Source organism: Ipomoea nil, unplaced genomic scaffold, assembly GCF_001879475.1.
Source record: "Ipomoea nil cultivar Tokyo-kokei standard unplaced genomic scaffold, Asagao_1.1 scaffold0317, whole genome shotgun sequence".
Taxonomy (NCBI): domain Eukaryota; kingdom Viridiplantae; phylum Streptophyta; class Magnoliopsida; order Solanales; family Convolvulaceae; genus Ipomoea; species Ipomoea nil.
The window spans coordinates 4,386,913-4,408,691 of NW_017616745.1; the positions used below are offsets into that span (position 1 = coordinate 4,386,913).

General features: G+C 35.2%; 1 protein-coding gene and 1 non-coding gene across 2 annotated transcripts; one reads left to right on the plus strand and one right to left on the minus strand.

The window, feature by feature from the left end:
* Positions 1 to 578: 578 nt before the first annotated feature.
* Positions 579 to 4,229, minus strand: LOC109166229 (putative receptor-like protein kinase At4g00960). Its single transcript, XM_019315144.1, has 7 exons — positions 3,506 to 4,229; positions 3,291 to 3,431; positions 3,059 to 3,183; positions 2,759 to 2,969; positions 2,420 to 2,657; positions 976 to 1,126; positions 579 to 894 (listed from the first exon to the last, which is right to left on the minus strand). Exons 1-7 carry the CDS (start codon positions 4,227 to 4,229, stop codon positions 586 to 588), a joined length of 1,899 nt encoding a protein of 632 aa, XP_019170689.1. The 3' UTR covers positions 579 to 585.
* A 16,998-nt stretch (positions 4,230 to 21,227) lies between these two features.
* Positions 21,228 to 21,299, plus strand: TRNAH-GUG. Its single transcript has one exon. It is a non-coding gene; the product is annotated as a tRNA-His (tRNA).
* The last annotated feature ends 480 nt before the right edge of the window (positions 21,300 to 21,779 follow it).

Below are 21,779 nucleotides of genomic sequence, written 5' to 3' on the forward strand. Positions count from 1 at the left end.
TTGATAGATCCGGTATGACAGAAGGTGCCATAATGCTAAAGGTTGACTGTTGCACTATAACGCTTTTAACTATTGGCGAAAATAGCAACGTCAACGCACGATCTGGAAGCCTTTAAGAAGCACGGACACTATGAGTGTATGGTAGAAAGAAAATCTGTGCCGTGTTATAAAAACACTACCTTAAAAGCGTTATTTGCCCGGTAACGGTGCAGTTAGAACCCTGGCACGCTTTCGACAGGCTACACAGACCTACTACGGATAGCTTGCACTAGCAATCACGCAGGCGAACCTCACTTATTGCTCGGACTTTAGAGGCATACGAGAGAGGAAGAAGGGAAATTGGAATATTCTTTTCCTTGCATTTAGACAGTGTTGTATTACCCCTTTATATACTACAAGTTAAAGCCACCACTCTTTATTCTAGCCACAAACCAACGCATAACAAGGGGAGTGGAAAAAGCATGTTGCCACACTTTTGTACACAAATGACGGAAAAGCTAGTTTGAAGCCGAAATAGTTGCTGCCTCGTTTGAATGGATTTCCAACACTCCATCCTAGTATGCTTGAAATCTATGGTCATATCCCTTATCTTGGATAGAGTTCAGAAATTGATACTTCATTTACGCTCATAGATTGATCCAATTTTATCTCTCTCACCATCTTTTCATTTCCACTACGATAAAATGCAGGTTGATGTGGTGCTAACCAGTTGCTCGTAGAATAACTATTGAGCATTAACATCACATCTGTCATTGTAGGTCTTTCATCTGCATCTTCTTGAACACATAACAAACCAATATGCACACATTGAACGACTTCATTTATTGCATAAGACTCTCCGAGAGCTGGATCTAGTATTTTTAGAGGCCAACTATCCCTCCATTGTTCCCAAGCCTACAACATTATCACTTTGATGTTCATAAGTTGGCCCCATGATGACAAAGAGATGAGATATAGATGGAAGTTTCAACTCACATAGCTAAGAAGGTCTTGTACTTTATTTGATTGGCAGAAACTGCGATTTTTCTTTCCAGCAATAATCTCCAGAAGTAGAACACCAAAACTGAATACATCAGACTTTACTGAAAACTCTCCGTGCATTGCATACTCAGGAGACATGTAACCACTACAAAACAATACGTTAGTGCAACAACATAGAATAATTAAGGAATATAATTAAAAATAGTGCTTCAAATAAAGACATTTGAACAAATTGCACTTTTGGTCCTGTGACTATTAGGGTGTTGATAATTTGAGTACGTGACTTTCAAAACTCTCAATTTAGTCCTTTAACTATGTTTTTTTTAGCAGATTTGGTCTTCCCAGCCAAATCACCAGCGAAATTTCGCGGGAAAAACGTGATTGGGTTCAATTTGTTTTTTTAAAGGGTAAAATGGTCATTTCACTCTCTTCTTCTTCCTTCTCCCCCTTTTCTTCGCCGGAATCACGTTGCAGATAGTATGGCTCAGGTTTCAGGCGGAAAACTTGGGAATAGAATTTGAAAGCCTTAATTAAGTCGAAAGCCATGGAAGAGAATCATCAAGAACAACTGCTGGGCCTCTACCATGGACAACTCTTTCTCCAAGCTCACATTTTTCTTCTCGGGGTTCATCAAATACACATTTATTCACTCCAACACTGGGACCGCCGCTCATCTTTTCCGCCTTCGCTGTGCACGCAGGTGCCGCGGCAGCAGCCATCATTTGCCTCTTGGCAGCAACCACCATCAGCTCTCTCTGTTTCCGGCGGTTCTTCACCTTCCTCGACTCTTCTTCCTCCCTTGGCTTGCTTTGGCTCTGGAGACTCCTTCTGCACATTCTTCCTCAACGCTACCAACAAATCCTCGTCCTCTTGAACTAAGTCGCTGGAGGTTCACGACCGACGCCGGAGTGAGCTACCTGCGAGGTTCCCGGAGTCGATTATGATTTCCCCTTTTTTTTTAAACGTCAATTGACCGGAGACTCCTACTGCACATTCATCCACAACGCCACCAGCAAATCCTTGTCCTCTTGAAATGAGTCGCTGGAGGTTCACGAGCGACGCCGGAGTGGGATGATGTACGGCATGCCGACGTCGACGACGAAGAAGAAGAACGAAGAAGAAGGGGGAGAAGGAAGAAGAAGAGAGTGAAATGACCATTTTACCCTCAAAAAAAACAAATTGACCCCAATCACGTTTTTCCGGCGAAATTTCGCCGGTGATTTGGCCGGGAGGACCAAATCTGTTAAAAAAACATAGTTAAAGGACTAAATTGAGAGTTTTGAAAGTCACGTACTCAAATTATCAACACCCTAATAGTCACAGGACCAAAAGTGCAATTTGTTCAAGACATTTTCTGCAATGAAAATACACCTTAATCCAAATGTTATTGTCAACCTATATAACTAAGAATGTAGATAAATAATTCTGCATGACTTACTATGTTCCGACAATTCTATTTGTACTTCCTTGACTTTGATCAACTCCAACAATTCTTGCCATGCCAAAATCAGCTATTTTAGGGTTCATCTTTGCGTCCAATAGTATATTACTTGCTTTGAGATCTCGATGTATGATTCTAAGACGAGAGTCTTCATGGAGGTAAAGTAATCCCCGTGCTATTCCTTTTATAATTTGATAACGCATTGACCACTCCAATAGATGTTGTTGCTCAAGATCTACATATATTAAAATATATCCCATATTACATCGGGTCTTGGGCAATAGACATCCGAGTTAAGTACAAATGAAAAAGGATTTTTTAAGTTTGGAAACAAACCAAATAAAAAGTAGTCAAGGCTTTTGTTGGGCACAAACTCATAAATGAGTATCTTTTCTTCTCCTTCAGAGCAAAATCCTAGTAGTCTTACTAAATTTCTATGTTGAAGCTTGGCAACTACTTCAACCTCATTTTTGAACTCTTGAGCTCCTTGTCCTGAACTTCTCGAAAGCCGTTTTACAGCTACTTCTTGTCCGATGGGAAGAAGTCCCTGAGCATTTACTAGTCAACAAACAATTAGAGCAAACTAAAATAATGAACATATTGATGTTGCATTGCATATTGAGCCAAAGACATTACCTTATATACAGAGCCATATCCCCCTTGGCCAATTTTACTTTCATGAGAGAAATCATTTGTAATAGCTCGAACGGTAGCAAAATCATATTGTGATGTGGACTCCTCAGCTGAAACTCCAGTCATTTCTACAAGAAAGATGGAGAATACAATGTCTAAATTGCCAAAACTTGAATGGCAAAGTGTAGAGAAAATTAGATCCCAATGATCAATCTGGTGCTTTAATTTATATTACGTGTTGTCTGTGTAGTGGTATTTCGTTTCTTCACATTTCTAATTCTCACAAAACAGAAGACTGCAATGAAGAGTATAATTCCAATAATGACCGGAACTACAATGGCAATAATCACTTTTGAATATGAGTTTCTGCTTCTACCTGCATCATCAACATAAGTTTAGAATTCTGAAAAGTTTCCATTGATAAGTGTTTGATCCTAAGAGTTTAATTACCTTGTGTATCGTAGAATCGATATGTCTCATATCTAACATTACAGCTTGGGAAGAGTGTTCTACTCCCCCATGCTGCTTTTGCAACTACTTCTTTGATAGCACTTTCCATGCATTTCCGGCAATCGGAGTCGGAAAGATCCGGCGTGCACTGCCCAAGACAGTAGATCCTCTCAAATGCAGTAAAGTTAGCTTCTTGAGTCGCAAATTTCTTGCCAGATCCATAGCCGCCGCCGCCGGCTACTCGAGTGCCCATCTCATCCAAATTCTCTGCAACCAGCTCCATGAACTTAGCCGTCGGAGTATCGTTCCCGGGATTATGCGTTGAAAACTGGACCGCCGCCTGGCCGGCCATCCCAAATACCGACGTCTCCGAGTAACGCAACATACAGTGATCGTACCAAATAATAGCGTTCTTTTTCTGGGGGCATAGCAGCGGTATATCTGTGCAGGCTTGATTTACACAGGTCTCGCATTCTGCAGTTGAGACATCGCCCCGGCACATGAACAGGCCGTGCACGGTGTCGTGATCGCCGGCGCCGGCAGTGAAGTTGCAGAAACCGTTTTGGCGGTTGGCATTGGAAGAAAGAGCGGAGAGGAGAGAATTAAGGTTGGCTGCATAAGTGGTGGTGGGATTATAAGTGGAGCAAAAGTATTTGACAGGTTGGGAGGTTGTTTGGATGAAGAGGGTGATCAACACAAAGAATCCAATGATCGGAGGATGCATGATATATATTTTGGTTCCTTTTTAATGATAGATCCAGTTAGGGTTTAGGAGATTAACGAGTTGATGATGAGATGAGCAAAAATGGAGATTCAGAAGATGACATGTTTCGCTTCCTAGTGCCTATTTTATATATATATATAATCTACTTGCCAATGGGTTTGATTTATGTGTCTTATTATTCCACAAGTTTTTTTTTTTTTTTTTTTTTTTTCACATTTAGTCACATGACTATTTGGTCTCTAACTATTTTTTTTTTTTTTTTTTTTTTTTATATTTAGTCCCACAATTTTTAAAATATTGTCACATTTGAACTTTCGATCTAAATTTTGATCAATAGCCAAATTTGTATCTCTATGTTATTGAACATGAGTGCATAATAATCAAGTCATGACTTATTTTAAAAGACAATTATCATTTTTATGACATTTTTCAGCTAAAAATTTTGATATGAATACATAATAGTCAAGTGACTTATTTTAAAAGACAATTATCATTTTATGACAATGGTCATAAGTGTCCGAAAATTAGGCTAAAAAACCAAACGTGACAAGGTTTTAAAAGGTGTTGGACTAAATGTGAAAAATTAATAATCAGGGACCTAATATAGAAATGGACCATTAGTTATGGGACTAAAAGTATTTTTAAAAAAAAAAAAAAAATCTTATTCCACAAAGGAAGAAGCTATGAAGCCATGACATTATTTCTCCTGAATACAACTTTTCAAAATGCTTTTGTTGGATAGTGTACAAGAAAGTGAAAAAAAAAAAAAAAAACAATAATGTAAATTAAAAAAAAAAAAAAAAAACATTGAATGAATTTCATTTTTGGACCTATTGTTATAGGTGCTTTTCCAATTTTAATTCACCATAATTATTTTTGCCATATTGCGTCCACTATTATTAAAAGTGTTCCAATGTTAATCCATTTTAAGATTTTTCGTGGACTAAAATTGGAACACTTTTAATAATAGTAGATGTAATGTGGTAAAAATAATTATGGTGGACTAAAATTGAAATGACCCCTATAACAGGAGGACCAAAATTTGGAATTCACTCATTTTGTATTATATTCGGTTGTCAGTATATATACAATGGTCCTGTTTGGCAAGTATTTTATTTTACTTTGCTTAAAGTTTTAAATTGCTTGAATATATTAATACAAATCAGCGCACGTGAGTTCATTTTGCCATCAAATGCTATATATGTTCTAGTATTCTTCTCTCCATGAAATATATAATTTTTGTTGACTTTTGCATTGCGACTAATGGTACAATACTAAATTAATTAGGAGAATAGATAGGATTGGTGATATGGATTAAACTATATATGGAGTATGATGTTGGGAGGCGGGAAGACTTCATACTTTCATAGTCATGAGTCAACCATAGTTTTCCTTATATAATTATTGAATTAATTGAAAATAATCCGACAAGTTAAGAGTAAAATGTTCGCCACTTTAACGATATATGTTGAAGAAAGTAATTGATTTGAGACACACTTTAGAATTCTTAACATTGTTAGTGTGACTTACACAATAAACAGCCAATAACATTGTCATAAACTTTCTAATTCGTTGAAAATTATTCAATTAAAAGTTGTATGCTTTAATTTCAGTCTCTTTCACCAGTCTTTTTTTCTATTTTTGTACTCAATATAATGATCATATCACCCTTTATTCTAGCACAATTTTGCAAGTGAGAAAGTAGCCAAGTAGTCAGCGATGGTAGGTGGATCAATGCGTGTTGTAGAATCCAAGAAATAGTAGGATGTGTTTGGTTCGCACCTGAGCACAATTACTAATATTGATGTTTGGTTATGAACAAAAACACTAATCCAAACTTAAAAATTATATTACCAATAATATAAAATGATACCTTTTTAAATTAGAGAATGATTTTTAATTAAAACGGTAATCAAATCTCATAGTTGTATTTTAATAAGTTGTCCACCAAACATTAACTATGATTTTAATTCTCGTTCCTGGTGTGTAAACCTATGAACCAAACACGCCCTTAATCTTATTGGTGATCATATAGTGATCAAAACCTTGTATGTGGACACATGCAATATTGTAAACGAGGAAGTAGTCAAGTATGATTTTCTCTGCAATTAAATATTATTCTAACATAATTTGGAAATGTGGAACTCTAGCAATTACGAACAATTACTTAAACGTGTTTGATAAATAGTTGTTAGCTAATAGCTGTAAATTGATTGGGTTGAGCTGATAGTTGATTACATGCAAAATAACTTTCTCATAAAGTTAATCGAAAAGCTATTTTGAGCAGCTTTTGAATTTTAGCATTTTGACGTAATAAGTTGTTATAAAAAGCTAATTAATCAAACACTCATATTAATTGTTTAACCAAATCAAACAGCTAATAGTGATAAATAAGCCAACATTGACTGATAGGCTAAGTATTTTACCAAATAGGATCTTAATATGATTTTAAAAAATCTTATGCAAACACTTGTTGCAAGTGCATTTCTAATTGCTTTGATAGGTTTTAAATTTTAGAATTGATATTGATTTGAGTTTAGATGTCAAGATAAGGGTTGTCAACTATCTCTAACCACAAGGTGTTTCGAGTCTTTTTCGATTTATCTTACGGTTCAAGTCCACCCGATTAATTCCTGTTTGCTTCGGAAGGTATGAGAGCTGACTCAAGGGAAATTGTCACTTGTGAAACCCCTACAACCACTACTCCGTTATATATGTATATATATGTGTGTGTATGTGTGCGCGCGCGCTTGAAGGTATGCATGTGATTATTTGGTGTTGTGGGATACATAAATAATCACATGTAACATTTGATGATGGATAAAAAAAAAATAATAATTGTGAGGTAATTATAATCATGCACTCTAAAGTTGTAAAATTACAAGGATATGAATGTGTGTGTATATATACTGATAATATACACACAGCCCGACAGCCGTACGTATTTAAGATAGTCAAATTTGTACTAGAATTGTGATTGCCTTGGTATCGGCAAATTATGCTATGCGCACGTGCGCACCTTGCAAGGTGCGCACGTCGCTAAAACGGCGTCGTTTTTACGAAAAACGACGTTGTTTTAACTATAAAAAAAAAATTTGTTTGAAACGGCGTTAACGGCATATTCGTTATGAAATTATGAATATACAGTTATGACATTATGAATGTACAGTTAAAGAATTATGAATGTATAGTTATGGAATTATGAACTTACAATTATGAACATAGAGCTTCGAAAATTATGAATGTTCGGTATGGAATTATGAATATACAGTATGGAATTATGAATGTACAGTTATAGAATTATGAATGTACAGTTATGAAATTATGAATGTACAGTTATGAAATTATGAACACAAAGCTGTGAATATATGCTCCTATAACGAAGTGGTCTGAAATTAAATTTAAAAAAAAAAAAAAAAAAAAAAAAAAAAAGAGGGAAGATAACGGTGCCTGACAGCACCGTTATCCGTGCCCATGAAGCACGCTGGGCACGAGCCCACAGCATAACTATCCCTTGGTATCCAACTTTGGGCTTAGATTTGGGTTGCTTAAGATAGATTTTTTTTCACCAAAACTATCCAAAATTAAGCTGTTAATGGATTATTAATATCCGTCCAATTTCGGACAAGAAGATGCACCTCCTTACACAGTTACACTGATCCAAAACGAGATTCAGTCCCAGCATCAACCCGTGACGTTGCTCTTGATGTCACTTGTTAGGATCAAATAACGTTTATTATTATATTAAAAATTATAACTTGTAATTGAGGCGAGTCAGGCCACATTTATTTTTTAATATATCACCACATTTTCAAGATGCAGGATGCTGGATTTGACCCTTCAACGACTTCCGCTCAACAATTTCTTAGCCACCAATTGATGGATTTGAACATTCACCGGCATCGTCTGAACACTATAGTTAACATATTATGTATCTATTACAATTAACTGAATGTATATATTCTGAATGTCTTTTTAGATATGAGCCTACAATGCAAGGTGGACCATGGTCCATGGCATAACAGTTGACCATAAGTTTGACTCGTAATGGGACCATGGTCCATGGCATAGCAATGCAAGGTGGACCTTAGTGATGGTGTAATGATTGATAATAGGGGCAACTTGAGCTAAGTTAGTCGAGTTGTTAGTTTAGTGACCACAAAGTTTCAAGTTCGACTCTCAATAAGAGCAGTATAGTGGCCTTCTTGGTTTGAGTCGGGAATTACCATTAACATGAAGCAGTTAGTGGGGAATAATATTGTTCATGACTTAAAATTATGTGATCTAATTTTTATGTGATTATTCGGTGTTGCGGGGTATATAAATAATCTGATTTATCGTTAGAGGTAAGAATTTTAAATCATGAGGTAATTATTACTCATGACGAACTTGAAAAATTATAGGATATGTTTATATATACACACAGTTCTACTTATTTCAATAGTTATACCAAGGATTAAGGTTCACATTACATTGTGGACTATGATCCAAAAATTATGTCTCAGCAATTAACATATTATTTATTTTCAGTGAATAAATTATGTGCTTATAAATAATTTGAAGACAAACAATATATGAAGTATAGATAAATAATATGTTAATTATAGACACATAATTGCATTTTATGTGACTATCGCTATCTACCATTAATATATTATGTGCTTTTAATTTATTTACAAATACATAATCAGTGAATTGTAATATCATTTTAAATTATGGTCCACAATGTAAGATAGACATGTTGCATAGTATAATTTGCCTACGTATTTAAGGTGGTCCATTTTTTTGGACTAGAAATATGATTATATTGCCTTGGTATCCAATTTTGGGCTTAGTTTTGGGTTACGTAAGGTATCCAATTTTCAACAGAATTTTCCCACCAAAAGTATCCAAAATTAAGCTGTTAATGGATTATTAATATGTCTCCGAATTCGGACAAGAAGATGCACCCTCATAGATTCCAATGGTTATACTATGAAACATGATCCATCTTGGATTGTGAATTTTAATCCAAAAATTATGTATTTAGAGTTGATATTTTTTATATTTGTAAATTAACAATTTATGTGTCAATAAATAAATTGAAGGCACACAATATGGTAACTATAAACACATAAAGTGGTAATTATAAACATATAAATTGTTAACTGTAGACACATAATATGTTACACCATATTATGAGTATGCAATTAACCGTTAATTGTAAATACAAAATATATCAACAACAAAAACATAATCTCAAGGTTATTTTTGGACCAGAATGCATAATGCAAATTAGACCATAGTCCATGGTATAATTTGTCCCTAGGCTCCTAGTTACCACTCTCAAAGCAATTGCTTTTGGCAAGTCTGTCTATACATATGCGGCTCTTGGTGGGATGGTCAAATGTTTAGTTATTTATTTATTTATTTATTTATTATTATTTTTTAGGGTCAAATACTTAGTAGGAAAAAAAAATAAAAATACACATGGTATTTTAATCCGTACAAATTTGTTATTAACCTGCTAAAAATGTTAATTGCATTTTTTTTTCAAGTTCATGGATAAATTTACACCAAATAGTTCAATGACTTATTTATATTCTCCATAATATTATATAATTGTCTTCCTATCATTTTCCATCTTAACGCGGTTCCTACATCATATCATAAAATTTATTATATGGTGCTGTACTCTGATGTGCCTCAGCTCTGAATATGATGTGATGACGATCATGGTTTGGTTTTGGTTGTTGTTGATCTTCCTCACCAAAGGTATCTCTGAGAATAATTTTCAGCAATTTCGCTGCCTAAATACAAGTACTACTTCTTACACTCCCAACACCACCTATAAACCCAACCTTGATGTTCTTCTCTCTAATCTTTATTCCAATGCCACCCGAGCCAATGGTTTCTACCACACCACAGTCGGCACCGTTCACGGCTTGTTCTTGTGCCGGGGCGACATTTCCCCGGACGTTTGCGGCGACTGCGTTGGAGAAGCCCGTGAAAGGATATTGGAGCTTTGCAGCGATGGAGAGACGGCTATGATTTGGTACGATGAATGTATGTTGCGTTACTCGGAGAAGTCGATGTTGGGGATATTAGACCAATCGACCTGGTTCACAGGGAGAAACCCAGAAAACCAAACTAAACCAGGGTATATGCAATTTGTGGAAAACATGTTCAATCAGATCATCACCCGAGCAGCATCCAGTGGATCAGACAAGAAATTTGCAGTGTCACAAGCTCATTTTAGTGACTATGATACAGTCTATGGTCTTGTGCAGTGTACCCCAGACCTTTCTAACATTGATTGTCAGATATGCCTAAGAAATGCTACTGCAATGCTGCCTAGTTGCTGTTCAGGAGCCAAAGGTGGTAGAGCTGTGTTCCCAAGCTGTAACGTTAGGTATGAGTTCTTCACTTTCTACAATCTCTCCGCCTTGGCGGCAGCACCGCCACCGCCTGCTATCCATCCTCCTCCGCCCCCTCCACCAACTATGGTTCCCAGTTCTGCTAGCACCAATGGTAAGCTAAGCTTGTTCAAGTGATTCAATTCTGTTACAGTATAGTATCTGTTCATAAATTACTTTCTCAATCTTCTGAAACACAAAGATTCAATACCGCTCCCACTGTTTATGAATAAGGTCCATTTAATTTCCATCTATTCATGCAGGGAATAAAGGAAAATCTTCTGCAAAAGTGATTATTATTGCAGCCTCTGTAGTATCAGTCACTGGGATAATATTATTCGTTGTAATTAGCTTCTGTTTCTTGAAAATGAAAAGAGCAAAGAAGTCCCTTTCACTTGTGAAGGAGACTACTTCTGGTAATGCAATTAATACCTGCAGATTGGTTGTGAATTGTGATTATCTTCATCAATATAATTTTCCTCTTTGTTATTAAATAGTAATACTAATTATTATATATATATATATAATGATAACAGAGGAGTCAGTACAATATGATTTTAGTACCATTGAAGCTATCACAAATTGCTTCTCCCTGGATAATAAAATTGGTGAAGGCGGATACGGTGTTGTTTACAAGGGAAGGCTTCCCAATGGGGAAGAGGTAGCGGTGAAGAGGCTATCTAGCGGTTCAACACAAGGAGCCGGAGAATTCAATAATGAGGTTGCATTGATCGCCAAGCTCCAGCATAGAAATTTAGTAAAGCTGATGGGGTTTTGCTTAGAAAGAGGAGAAAAGATACTCGTCTATGAATTTGTTCCCAACAAAAGTCTTGACTACTTTTTATTCAGTTAGTTTCGGGCTTTAAATTAAAATAATAACATGACTTGATCTGAGGGCTTATATTAATTTGTTAATTATTATTATGCAGATCAAGAGAAGAAACAACTATTGAATTGGTCAACTCGTTACAAGATCATAAGAGGAATAGCCCGTGGACTCCTTTATCTTCATCAAGACTCGAATCTTAAAATTATACATCGTGATTTGAAAGCAAGCAACATACTATTAGACAGAGATATGAACTCAAAAGTATCTGACTTTGGCTTGGCAAGGATTTTAATGGTAGATCAAAGTCAAGGAAATACAAATAGAATTATTGGAACATAGTAAGTTTTAATTTTTCAACTATGTATGTAATCTCTAATTGTATGTTCTATCATTCCTGTTTAATGTAATGTTACGGTTTTGCAGTGGGTATATGTCTCCCGAGTACGTTTTATATGGCATGTTCTCTGAGAAGTCAGATGTTTTTAGTTTTGGAGTTCTACTCTTGGAGATTACAACAGGAATGAAAAATAGTTCTTTCTCCAAGCAATCAACTGGACCTCATCAAGATCTTATTAGCTATGTCTGTATATTCAAAAACCCATAAGAAAAACTGAAAATCTCGATCTGTTAAACTAAACCATATTATTTGATTGTGGTTAATGTTGCAGGTATGGAGCCATTGGAGGGCGGACACAGCACTAGACATGGTGGATCAAAGTCTTGGAAGTTTGTATTCAAGAAATGAAGTGATCCAATGTATCCATGTTGGGTTGTTGTGTGTCCAAGATCGAGTGGATGAAAGGCCAACAATGGCGACTGTTGTGTTGATGCTGAATAGTAATTCTGCTACTAGGAGGGTACCTAACCCACCAACAATTTTTGAAGGTGGAAGTGACATGACGGTTTCAGTAGAACAAGAAGCAGATCAGTCTAGAAGCAAGTCACGGCCATTGTCGATGAATGAAGCTTCCATTTCGGAGATGTATCCAAGATAGTTATGCAGAAATACTTGTTTCAAGATGTTTTGTACTCCCAAAATCAACGCTAATGTTAGTGTCAGCGTGGAAGTCTTCCTAAGATAGATGGAATTGTCTAATGCGTCCCTTCAGACTTATCAAGTTAGTGGGACCTATATATTATTTAGGGAAAATAGTCATATAAGCCGTCTTAAGGACATATTTGATCCTTCTTCTTCGTGTGGAATGTTAGACACAAATAATATTATCCCAAAAGGTTGAATCCCCAACCATAGTCTCCACACTCCAACCCGACAGAGTATGTGCGAGGATGTAAATTGATGTAAATCACGGTGACTCAATGAGTTAGTAAACAGGGCCAAATGCTGGTGCGCACAAGGAATCTGCTCACTTTGGACATAATTCCCACACTGCCGCCGCCGAGGTTCAAACATTGGTCTCTTATCCCAAATACTGCCCACTAAATCATTGAGCTAAGCCCGTGCGGGTCAGACACAAATAATCTAATTATACTGAATGAATAATAGTATAGGAGAGACCTGACCTCGTATAAGCAAAAGCCACAACTGTGTCGATCTCCAAATGTTATAATAATAATAATATTATTATTATTATTAGTAATGGTTAAACCAAGTATTAAATTAGTTTGTTATGAATAATGCATGGATGCAGTAGGTGGGTTATGCATGGTAACACTACATAGATTGTGGCCTTAATTATAGCTTTACATGGAGCATTACTCCTAATCTTTAGCTTTATTAGTGGTTATCTTTTAGTATAAATAGGTTACTATTGTTCATTCATTAATCATCAATCAAGTTATATATTCCTCTCTCTCTCTTCTCAATATATAAATATAATATATAGATATTATATTTAATATATATTATAGATATATTATATTATATTTAATATATATATTATATTAAATATATTATATTTAATATATCTAACATTTGGTATCAAAGCCAGTCAACCTTTCAACCCCGAAATATTTTCCGTAGTGAAATATGGCAACAAATTTCAATATTGTATGGTCGGGTCCCAAATTAGACGGGAAACTCGATTACAATTATTGGCAAATTATGATGTCCACACATTTGCAAGCTCAAAATCTTTGGAGCTTTGTTGATCCCGGTCTACCTGAAGGAGCTGAAGCAGCCGCTATACGGCGAGATAAATTGGCCTTGGGTCAGATTCACCAAGGTGTTCATTATTCCATTTTTGGGCAATTAGCTCGTGCTCAAACAGCAAAACAAGCTTGGGACATCTTAAAGGTGTCACACAAAGGAGTCGATCGGGCACAGAAGTCTAAGTTGCAGTCGTTGAGAAGGTTGTACGATAATTGTGAGATGACCTCTACAGAAACAGTAGATGCGTATTTCACTCGTCTTATTGATATGGTGAATAAGATGAGGCTATATGGAGATACGATTGAAGATGGTGCAGTGGTTGAAAAAGTTCTTCGAACTATGCCGATGAAGTATGACCATGTGGTGGCTTCAATAACAGAGTCACACAAAACCGAGCTCTTATCAATTGCAGAGCTGAAAGGTATGGTAGAAAGTCATATTGACAGGATTGCGTCAAAATCGGAACCACTAGCAGAAGAAGCTTTGAAGAGCCAAGTCACCCTTAATGTGACTGGCACTAATCAAAGAGGTGGAGGATCTGGTAGAGGTCGTGGAAGAGGAAGAGGAGGTTCTGGTGGAAGAGGTCGTGGTAACTTCAACCAAGGAGGAGGACGTGGTAACTCCAACCAAGGAAGAGGTGGAGGTAATACCAAACAAGGTAAATTTCCATTTCATTGCTACAATTGTGGCAAGTATGGGCACAAGATTGCAGATTGTTGGTATAATGAGGACAACAATCGTGGAAATCAAGCAAACATTGCTGAAAACACTGCTGAAAAGTCTGGTGAGAGTTCTGAAACTTTACTTTTGGCCAGTGATAGTTTTTCTGCAGATAAAAACATATGGTTCTTGGATACTGGGTGTAGTAACCATATGTGTGGTAAGAAAGAATTGTTTTCTGAACTGGATGAATCAATCCGGTCTGAAGTGACATTTGGCAATAAGTCAAAGGTGCCAATTTTGGGAAAATGTAAAATCTCTATTCAGCTGAAGGATGGTACTCAAAATTTATATCCGATGTGTTCTATGTTCCTGAACTAAACCAAAATTTGTTGAGTATGGGTCAGCTGTCAGAAAAAGGATATAAGATACATATTGCCCAGGGGTGTTGTACCATTGAAGATGCTAAAGGAGTTTTGATTGCAAAGGTAAATATGTCCCAAAATCGACTATTTCCTTTGAAAATTAAGCATACTCTCCTTGATTGCTTTAGTTCTGAAGTTTGTGATGATAATTGGTTATGGCATATGCGGTTTGGGCATTTTCATTTCTCTGGATTAAACTATCTTGCGAGAAAGGAACTTGTTTCTGATTTACCTGTTGTGAATGTCCCTGATCGTATCTGTGAGATTTGTGTGATTGGGAAGAAGCATAGAGATCCCTTTCCCGTGGGCAAGTTAAGGAGAGCTACAAAACAGTTGGAGATTATTCACTCAGACCTATGTTCGTTGGAGGTTCCCTCACATGGAGGTTGTAAGTACTTTATTACTTTCATTGATGATTTCAGTAGAAAAACATGGGTTTACTTTCTGAAGCAAAAGTCTGAAGCATGTGATGTTTTCAAACAATTTAAGGCTTTTGTTGAAAAGCAGAGTGGTTATGAAATTAAAATCTTGAGAACTGATAGAGGTACAGAATATATTGCCTGTGATGATTTTCTGAAGAAGAAGGGTATTCAACATCAGATGACAGCTAGATACACCCCACAACAAAATGGAGTGGCTGAGAGGAAGAATAGGTCTATCATGGATATGGTAAGGTGCATGTTGAAATCCAAGGATCTGCCTAAACCTTTTTGGGCAGAAGCTGTTGCTTGTGCTGTCTATGTGTTGAATAGGTGTCCAACTAAGAGTGTCCGTGATAAGACGCCCGAAGAAGCTTGGAGTGGGAGAAAACCCTCTATCAAGTATCTCAAGGTTTTTGGATGTTTGGCATATGCCCACGTGCCGGATCCATTGAGAAAGAAGTTGGATGATAAAGGTGAGAAGTGCATATTCATTGGTTATAGTGACGCTTCAAAGGCTTATAAACTATACAATCCTGAAACTAAAAAGGTTGTTATAAGTCGTGATGTCACTTTTGATGAATATGGTGCCTGGGATTGGTTAGCTAAAGATGAAAGTTCAGTTGTTATTCCTGTTGTTGAAAATATTGTTGATGAGCAACCGATTCCAGATAATGTCCAGTCTCCCTCACAGCCAGAATCGTCAGTTCGGCGATCTCAGCGCGAGCGCCACTTACCAGCTCGCTTGCAAGATTATGTTTTGGGTCATGATAATGACCTGTCTGATGAAGAGATTGTTCAATTTGCTCTCTTTGCATATTGTGATCCTTTAACTTTTGAGGAGGCTGCTACAGAAACTCATTGGCTTAAGGCGATGGATGAGGAGGTACGTGCCATTGAGAAGAATGGTACCTGGGAGTTAACAGATTTACCTCCGGGAAAGAAGCCAATTGGAGTCAAGTGGCTTTACAGAACGAAATACAAGTCAGTATATCCAACTTGAAGACGGAGACATTTCTTAAATTGAAGAAGGAGATATTGGGATGACCAATATATCCAACTTGGTTTAAAGGAGGCAATGTTATAATAATAATAATATTATTATTATTATTAGTAATGGTTAAACCAAGTATTAAATTAGTTTGTTATGAATAATGCATGGATGCAGTAGGTGGGTTATGCATGGTAACACTACATAGATTGTGGCCTTAATTATAGCTTTACATGGAGCATTACTCCTAATCTTTAGCTTTATTAGTGGTTATCTTTTAGTATAAATAGGTTACTATTGTTCATTCATTAATCATCAATCAAGTTATATATTCCTCTCTCTCTCTCTTCTCAATATATAAATATAATATATAGATATTATATTTAATATATATTATAGATATATTATATTATATTTAATATATATATTATATTAAATATATTATATTTAATATATCTAACACCAACCACAATTGATGTTCCCGTTGCATGTATTGCCTCACTCCATAACTATATTAGGCACAGAGTTGGATGGACTAACAACTTCTAATTATTCAGTTCAGCCAGACTACTTAATAAGCTTAATCAACTTGCACAACTTAATTAAGGTCTTAATATATAATATATATAATATATATTATTTGGGAAAATCTTACCGTGGCATCCTAATTGCATCATGAGTCTATTTCTTGTTATTGTCTCTAGAGTCTATAGTGAATATGTTCGTTTATGAACACTTACCGGGTGTTTGGTTGGAGAGAATTTAAATTTCATTCCACTTAATTCTCACATAATTCTAAAGGTCACTAAATTCATTAGTTTGGTTGAAAGGAATTGCAATTCTACGGAATTACAATTTTTCTCATTTTCATGGAATTAGAATCCCATGTCCCCATGCGATTTTCATGGATTTTAATGAGACAATCATGAGACAAAATTACCCCTCCCATTTTTAACCTAAAATTGATGTCTGACCTTCCATTCTAGATGATAGCTGCGTATTATTTGATCAATCTTAATCAAGTATGTTCTCTCAAAATTCTCAGGTATTTAAATTTGATGTGTATATAGCGTGGGTGGTGTGTTTGTTTATAATAGCGAATGAAACTATGCAATAGTGAACGACCTCAGTTGTGTGTTTGTTAATTTTGATTTTACTTGTGTTTGAATCTGTGCAATAGAGAATGAAAATTTTCATTGTTTATAATTTTATGTAGAGCAACTATAATTTGCATTATGAATGACGTCAATTTTATAATTGCATTATGTCATTCTTAAATTATGAATGGGCGTCAATTTTATAATTATATTGCATTCTGTTATTCTTTTTTAATAATAATAATAATAATAATAATAATAATAATAATAATAATAATAATAATAATAACAACAATTGACATTTTAGACTTTATACTACTTATTCCCTCTCAATTCTCATTATACCAAATATTGAGATTGAAATTCCCCGTAATTTTATTTATGCAAACCAAACACTAGAATTTAAACTCTCACTTTATTTCCACATTATTCTTTTCACATGAAATTACAATTCTTCTCCCACCCAATTTCTTTCCTCCAACCAAATGCGCTGTTAAATTATTTTATAGACCTGCATGTTGGTGGAGTGTTTCTATAGACATGCATATTGGCTTTAGTCACGGAGACAAGCAAGAGACTTCGTCTAAATTGGCTACACACGTATTTTATTGCTAAAAGTCATTAAGTCAGTGTCTTCCAATGATGGGGATTGCCGGATTGTATTTTTAGAATTGTTCGCTTCGTTTGTCTTTATTATATTTTCATCTTTCCTATATATCCTATATTTGTTTTAACTATTTCTCTATTTTCTTGGTCAAATAATCTTATGTTAAGTCTTATTTTTCCTTTTTAATTTGTACATTGTAATAGCTTTTAGCTAGGGGCATTTGTCTCAAATTTAATATTGGAATAATCACTGTTTTGGTCTTTTAGTTATTGCTCAACTATCAATCTATTGATCTAGTTTTCAATTTGAACTAATGTAATCCTTGAATCGTCTCAAACTTCGTCAATTAAATTTTTTTGTCACTGTTCAATGATTCAATCGATAATGACCCCATATAGTAAGGGGCATTTAAGTCTTTTCTAGTCAGCTCCCAGGATTTAACCAGTAATGACGTGACCACGTTTAGTAAGGGATATTTAAGTCTTTTCCAGTCAGCTCCCGGAATTTCAATGGAGGTCTCTTGTCTTTAGTGACAATTCCAAATTTAGTCAATTATTGTTTTTTCCATTTAACAACCCATTCTAGATCATATTTTGGATGCTTCTTTTGGTCCTTACGATAACTTTTCTGGTGAAATCCTATTTTAGGTAAGGTATTTTTCTCTCTTTAATTTTTTTTTTCTCATGAGTTAATTCCAACGGAGGTCTCTTGTCTTTAGTGACATTTTCAAATTTAGTCCTAGGCAATTGTTTTTGCCATTTAACGACCCAACTAGACTATCAAATTTTGAATACTTTTAGTCCTCCCAATGACTTTTTCAAATGAAACCCTATTTTAGGAAAATGTATTTTTCGATAACAAAGAAGAGACTTCTCTCTATTTTTCCCCCTTTTTTTTTCCCTCTAAAGCTATAGTAGATGATTCATATAATCACGAACAATGAAACTCCGGTAAAATTTGGAATTGCCACCAAAGACAATGGAACTCTATTAAAATTAACTCTTTTAAAAATTATATTTTATTATGGGTATAGGTAAGCCCCAGCCGTGGTCGACGGGTCGAAGTAGACCCCTGCCGAGGTCGACCTTGGCCGGGCCGCGGGAGTCTCCTAGCCGAGGCCTTAGTCGGCCTGTGCCGGGGCCGCCCTTGGACCCTTGCACCACGCCTTCCTGGGTCGACCTTGGCCGGGCCGCGGGAGTCCCCTAGCCGAGGCCTTAGTCGGCCCGTGCCGGGGTTGCCCTTGGCCCCTTGCACCACGCCTTCCCGAGTCGGTTTGTCCCGAACCCGTTCCTAATATATCCATCAGGTATCAAATTGTTTTCTTCCCAATACTCATTATTAAGCTAAGACATATTCAATATAGTTGTAGACAGTAAGTCTTATACTCGGTAAATTGTTCTCTTCCCATACTCGGTAAATTGTTCTTTTGTACTCAATTAATTTCTTTGTTCAGTACTAGTTATCCAATGGGATAAACTAGTGGAAATTGTGAATTATTTATGCCTAATATTTAGCAGAATTGCAGTCCTACATTAATGGAAATGTCAAGAGTATCCTCTCAAATGCTCTGTCGGGTCGAGGCGTGGAGGGCCCTTAGGGTTGGGGTTCAGCCTTTTGGAAGAATGGAAATATCAAGACAACTACAAATTAAAGATCCAAAATACAACATTACTAAAAAATAAAAAAATAATAATTCAACCAAATCGTCAAATGACACAAGGATCTAAAATATCATTTTCCTCAAATTTTCTAACTAAATCAAAACATTCCCACATTGCATGCTGATGGACCTACACATATTTTATATACATTTTGGCAAATGTTTAGAATATATTTTTGGAATGTTCTCTGTGTATTTAGTGATAAATTACATTGAGTATTCACATTTGGTCAATTTGATAACCAAATTAAATATTCATTTTTAATGTTTTTTATACTTTAGATGGCGCTTTGAATGGTGTTAATGATATGACTAAATCAATACAAAAATAAAAACAAAAGTGTACAAAGTTCCAAATCCATTTCTGTCCAAAACAATATCGGTTTGGCATTTTGATAATAATTTGATGTAAGAAGTTTTAATTTTGGTAATTCTAGAGGTATTGCAAAGCGAACTCAAAAAGCTATAACTCTCGTGAAAATTACAAAGCTCAATTTTGAAGTTATGCACGTCCAACTTAGTTTGGATTTCGAAGATACTAAAATTGCTCACTATTTTTTCAGGATGCGTCAAGAATATTAAGGAACAAAAAATGTGATTTTTTTATAATTCAAGAATGAAAAGTATTATTTTATGTATGGTTAATATAGTTATTAAATTTATATTTATTAATTTTAATATATAATAGTTATTATTTGTAATGGCTTCGAATCATCAGTCCATCATTGAAAACAAGAGTAAACATTGATTGATTGGCTACTTGAACTATCTTGTGGGTAGCTTCGTATAGTAAGAGTTCTACTACATGTACTCCCAAATTCTACTCCCTCACTTTTAGTCTATGATGTGACAAACAATGATAGGATATTTTCATCATGTGAGTCTCAGAAAAAAAAATGTCTACATCTATTAAAAATTTGTGAGAGGAAGTAAAAGTCAAAGTAAGAAATAATAGTTCATGTAGTATTTTTGAGCTTCTTAGCTACATACACATTTTAGTGCCAAAAGTCAAAGTCTTCCAATGAGGGACTTTTCAGAATTGTTGTCTTCCTTTGTCTTTATTTTCATTTTGCCTGATAATTGTTGTAACTATTCCCTCCATTTTCTTGGTGAAATGACCTTATCTATATTTTTTCTTGCCTTGACTGACTCTATTAACTAAATTCCAAAGTAATTATTCCATCAAGCTAGACAGCTAGTCTTATTTTCACTCTTACACCCTTACATAGATAAAGAAAATTTCAGAATAATAATTATTAAAGAAACTTTACTTGGCAAGAAGGAGACATGGGAGCTTGCCGGCCTCTAAATTGGTTTCTATTCAATGGTCTAACCAAATACAAGAATATGAACCAAACAATAGAATAGTATTCATATTTTATTATTTTCGATCCTATTCTTTTCCTATTTGAATTATATTCTATTCACTTTATTTTTATTCTTTGAACCAAACACCACGTAAGAGTTAATTTCAGATTCAGTTCTCCAACTAGCACTCATTTACAATTTAAGTTCTTATCTCTTAAATCTACCATTGTAATCAACCATTACCATTGTGGCAATTGTTTCTAACACGTACGTGTGAACAAACAAAACCCTAACTTTCTTAGCTTATTATAGCATCCATAATTTCACCCTTAATAGGAAAAATTTTACAGTGAATTATATTGAAAGGATTCAACAATCCAAGACTAAATTTAGTAGTTTGTAATAGTTAGATGACTAAATTTGAAATTAATTAACTCAAACTTATAGTTATCTTAAGCATGCATGAAGAAAGATTTATCGACAATTGTTCAAACCTTGTGGCTGTAGTTTAGTGGTAAGAATTCCACGTTGTGGCCGTGGAGACCTGGGCTCGAATCCCAGCAGCCACATTTTCTTTTGTGCACCTAGTCTTGGTTCTCTCCCTCCCGGATGTTTTCAACCCTGGTCAGGCTTTGAAATCTTCTTTTTGCTGATTTAATTGAAGTTGTTAAATCAAGAGTTATGTAATTTATTTTCTTCTTCGTTGCATTTAAAAAAAAAAAAACAAATCTTATAATTTATGTACACAATGACTATTTGCTAGGGTAGCTAATATAATATTTCTAGGTTCATAAATAATATCATCCTTGCTTAGTTTTGAAATTTTAATAAGTTCAAGAAAAATATTAATAGTAGTGTTCAAAAAATTACCATCCACCTTCATTTGTCGTTTTTTTTTTTTTTTTTTTTTTTTTTGAGTGACAAGAAAAATTTACAACTATTATTCAAGAGTGTGTATTGATAAACTCCATCTTATAACTTTAGTTGGCAAAGCACCACATGAAGGTTTTAATATTTTATAATACTGGCACGAGGAATCTATGCAGATT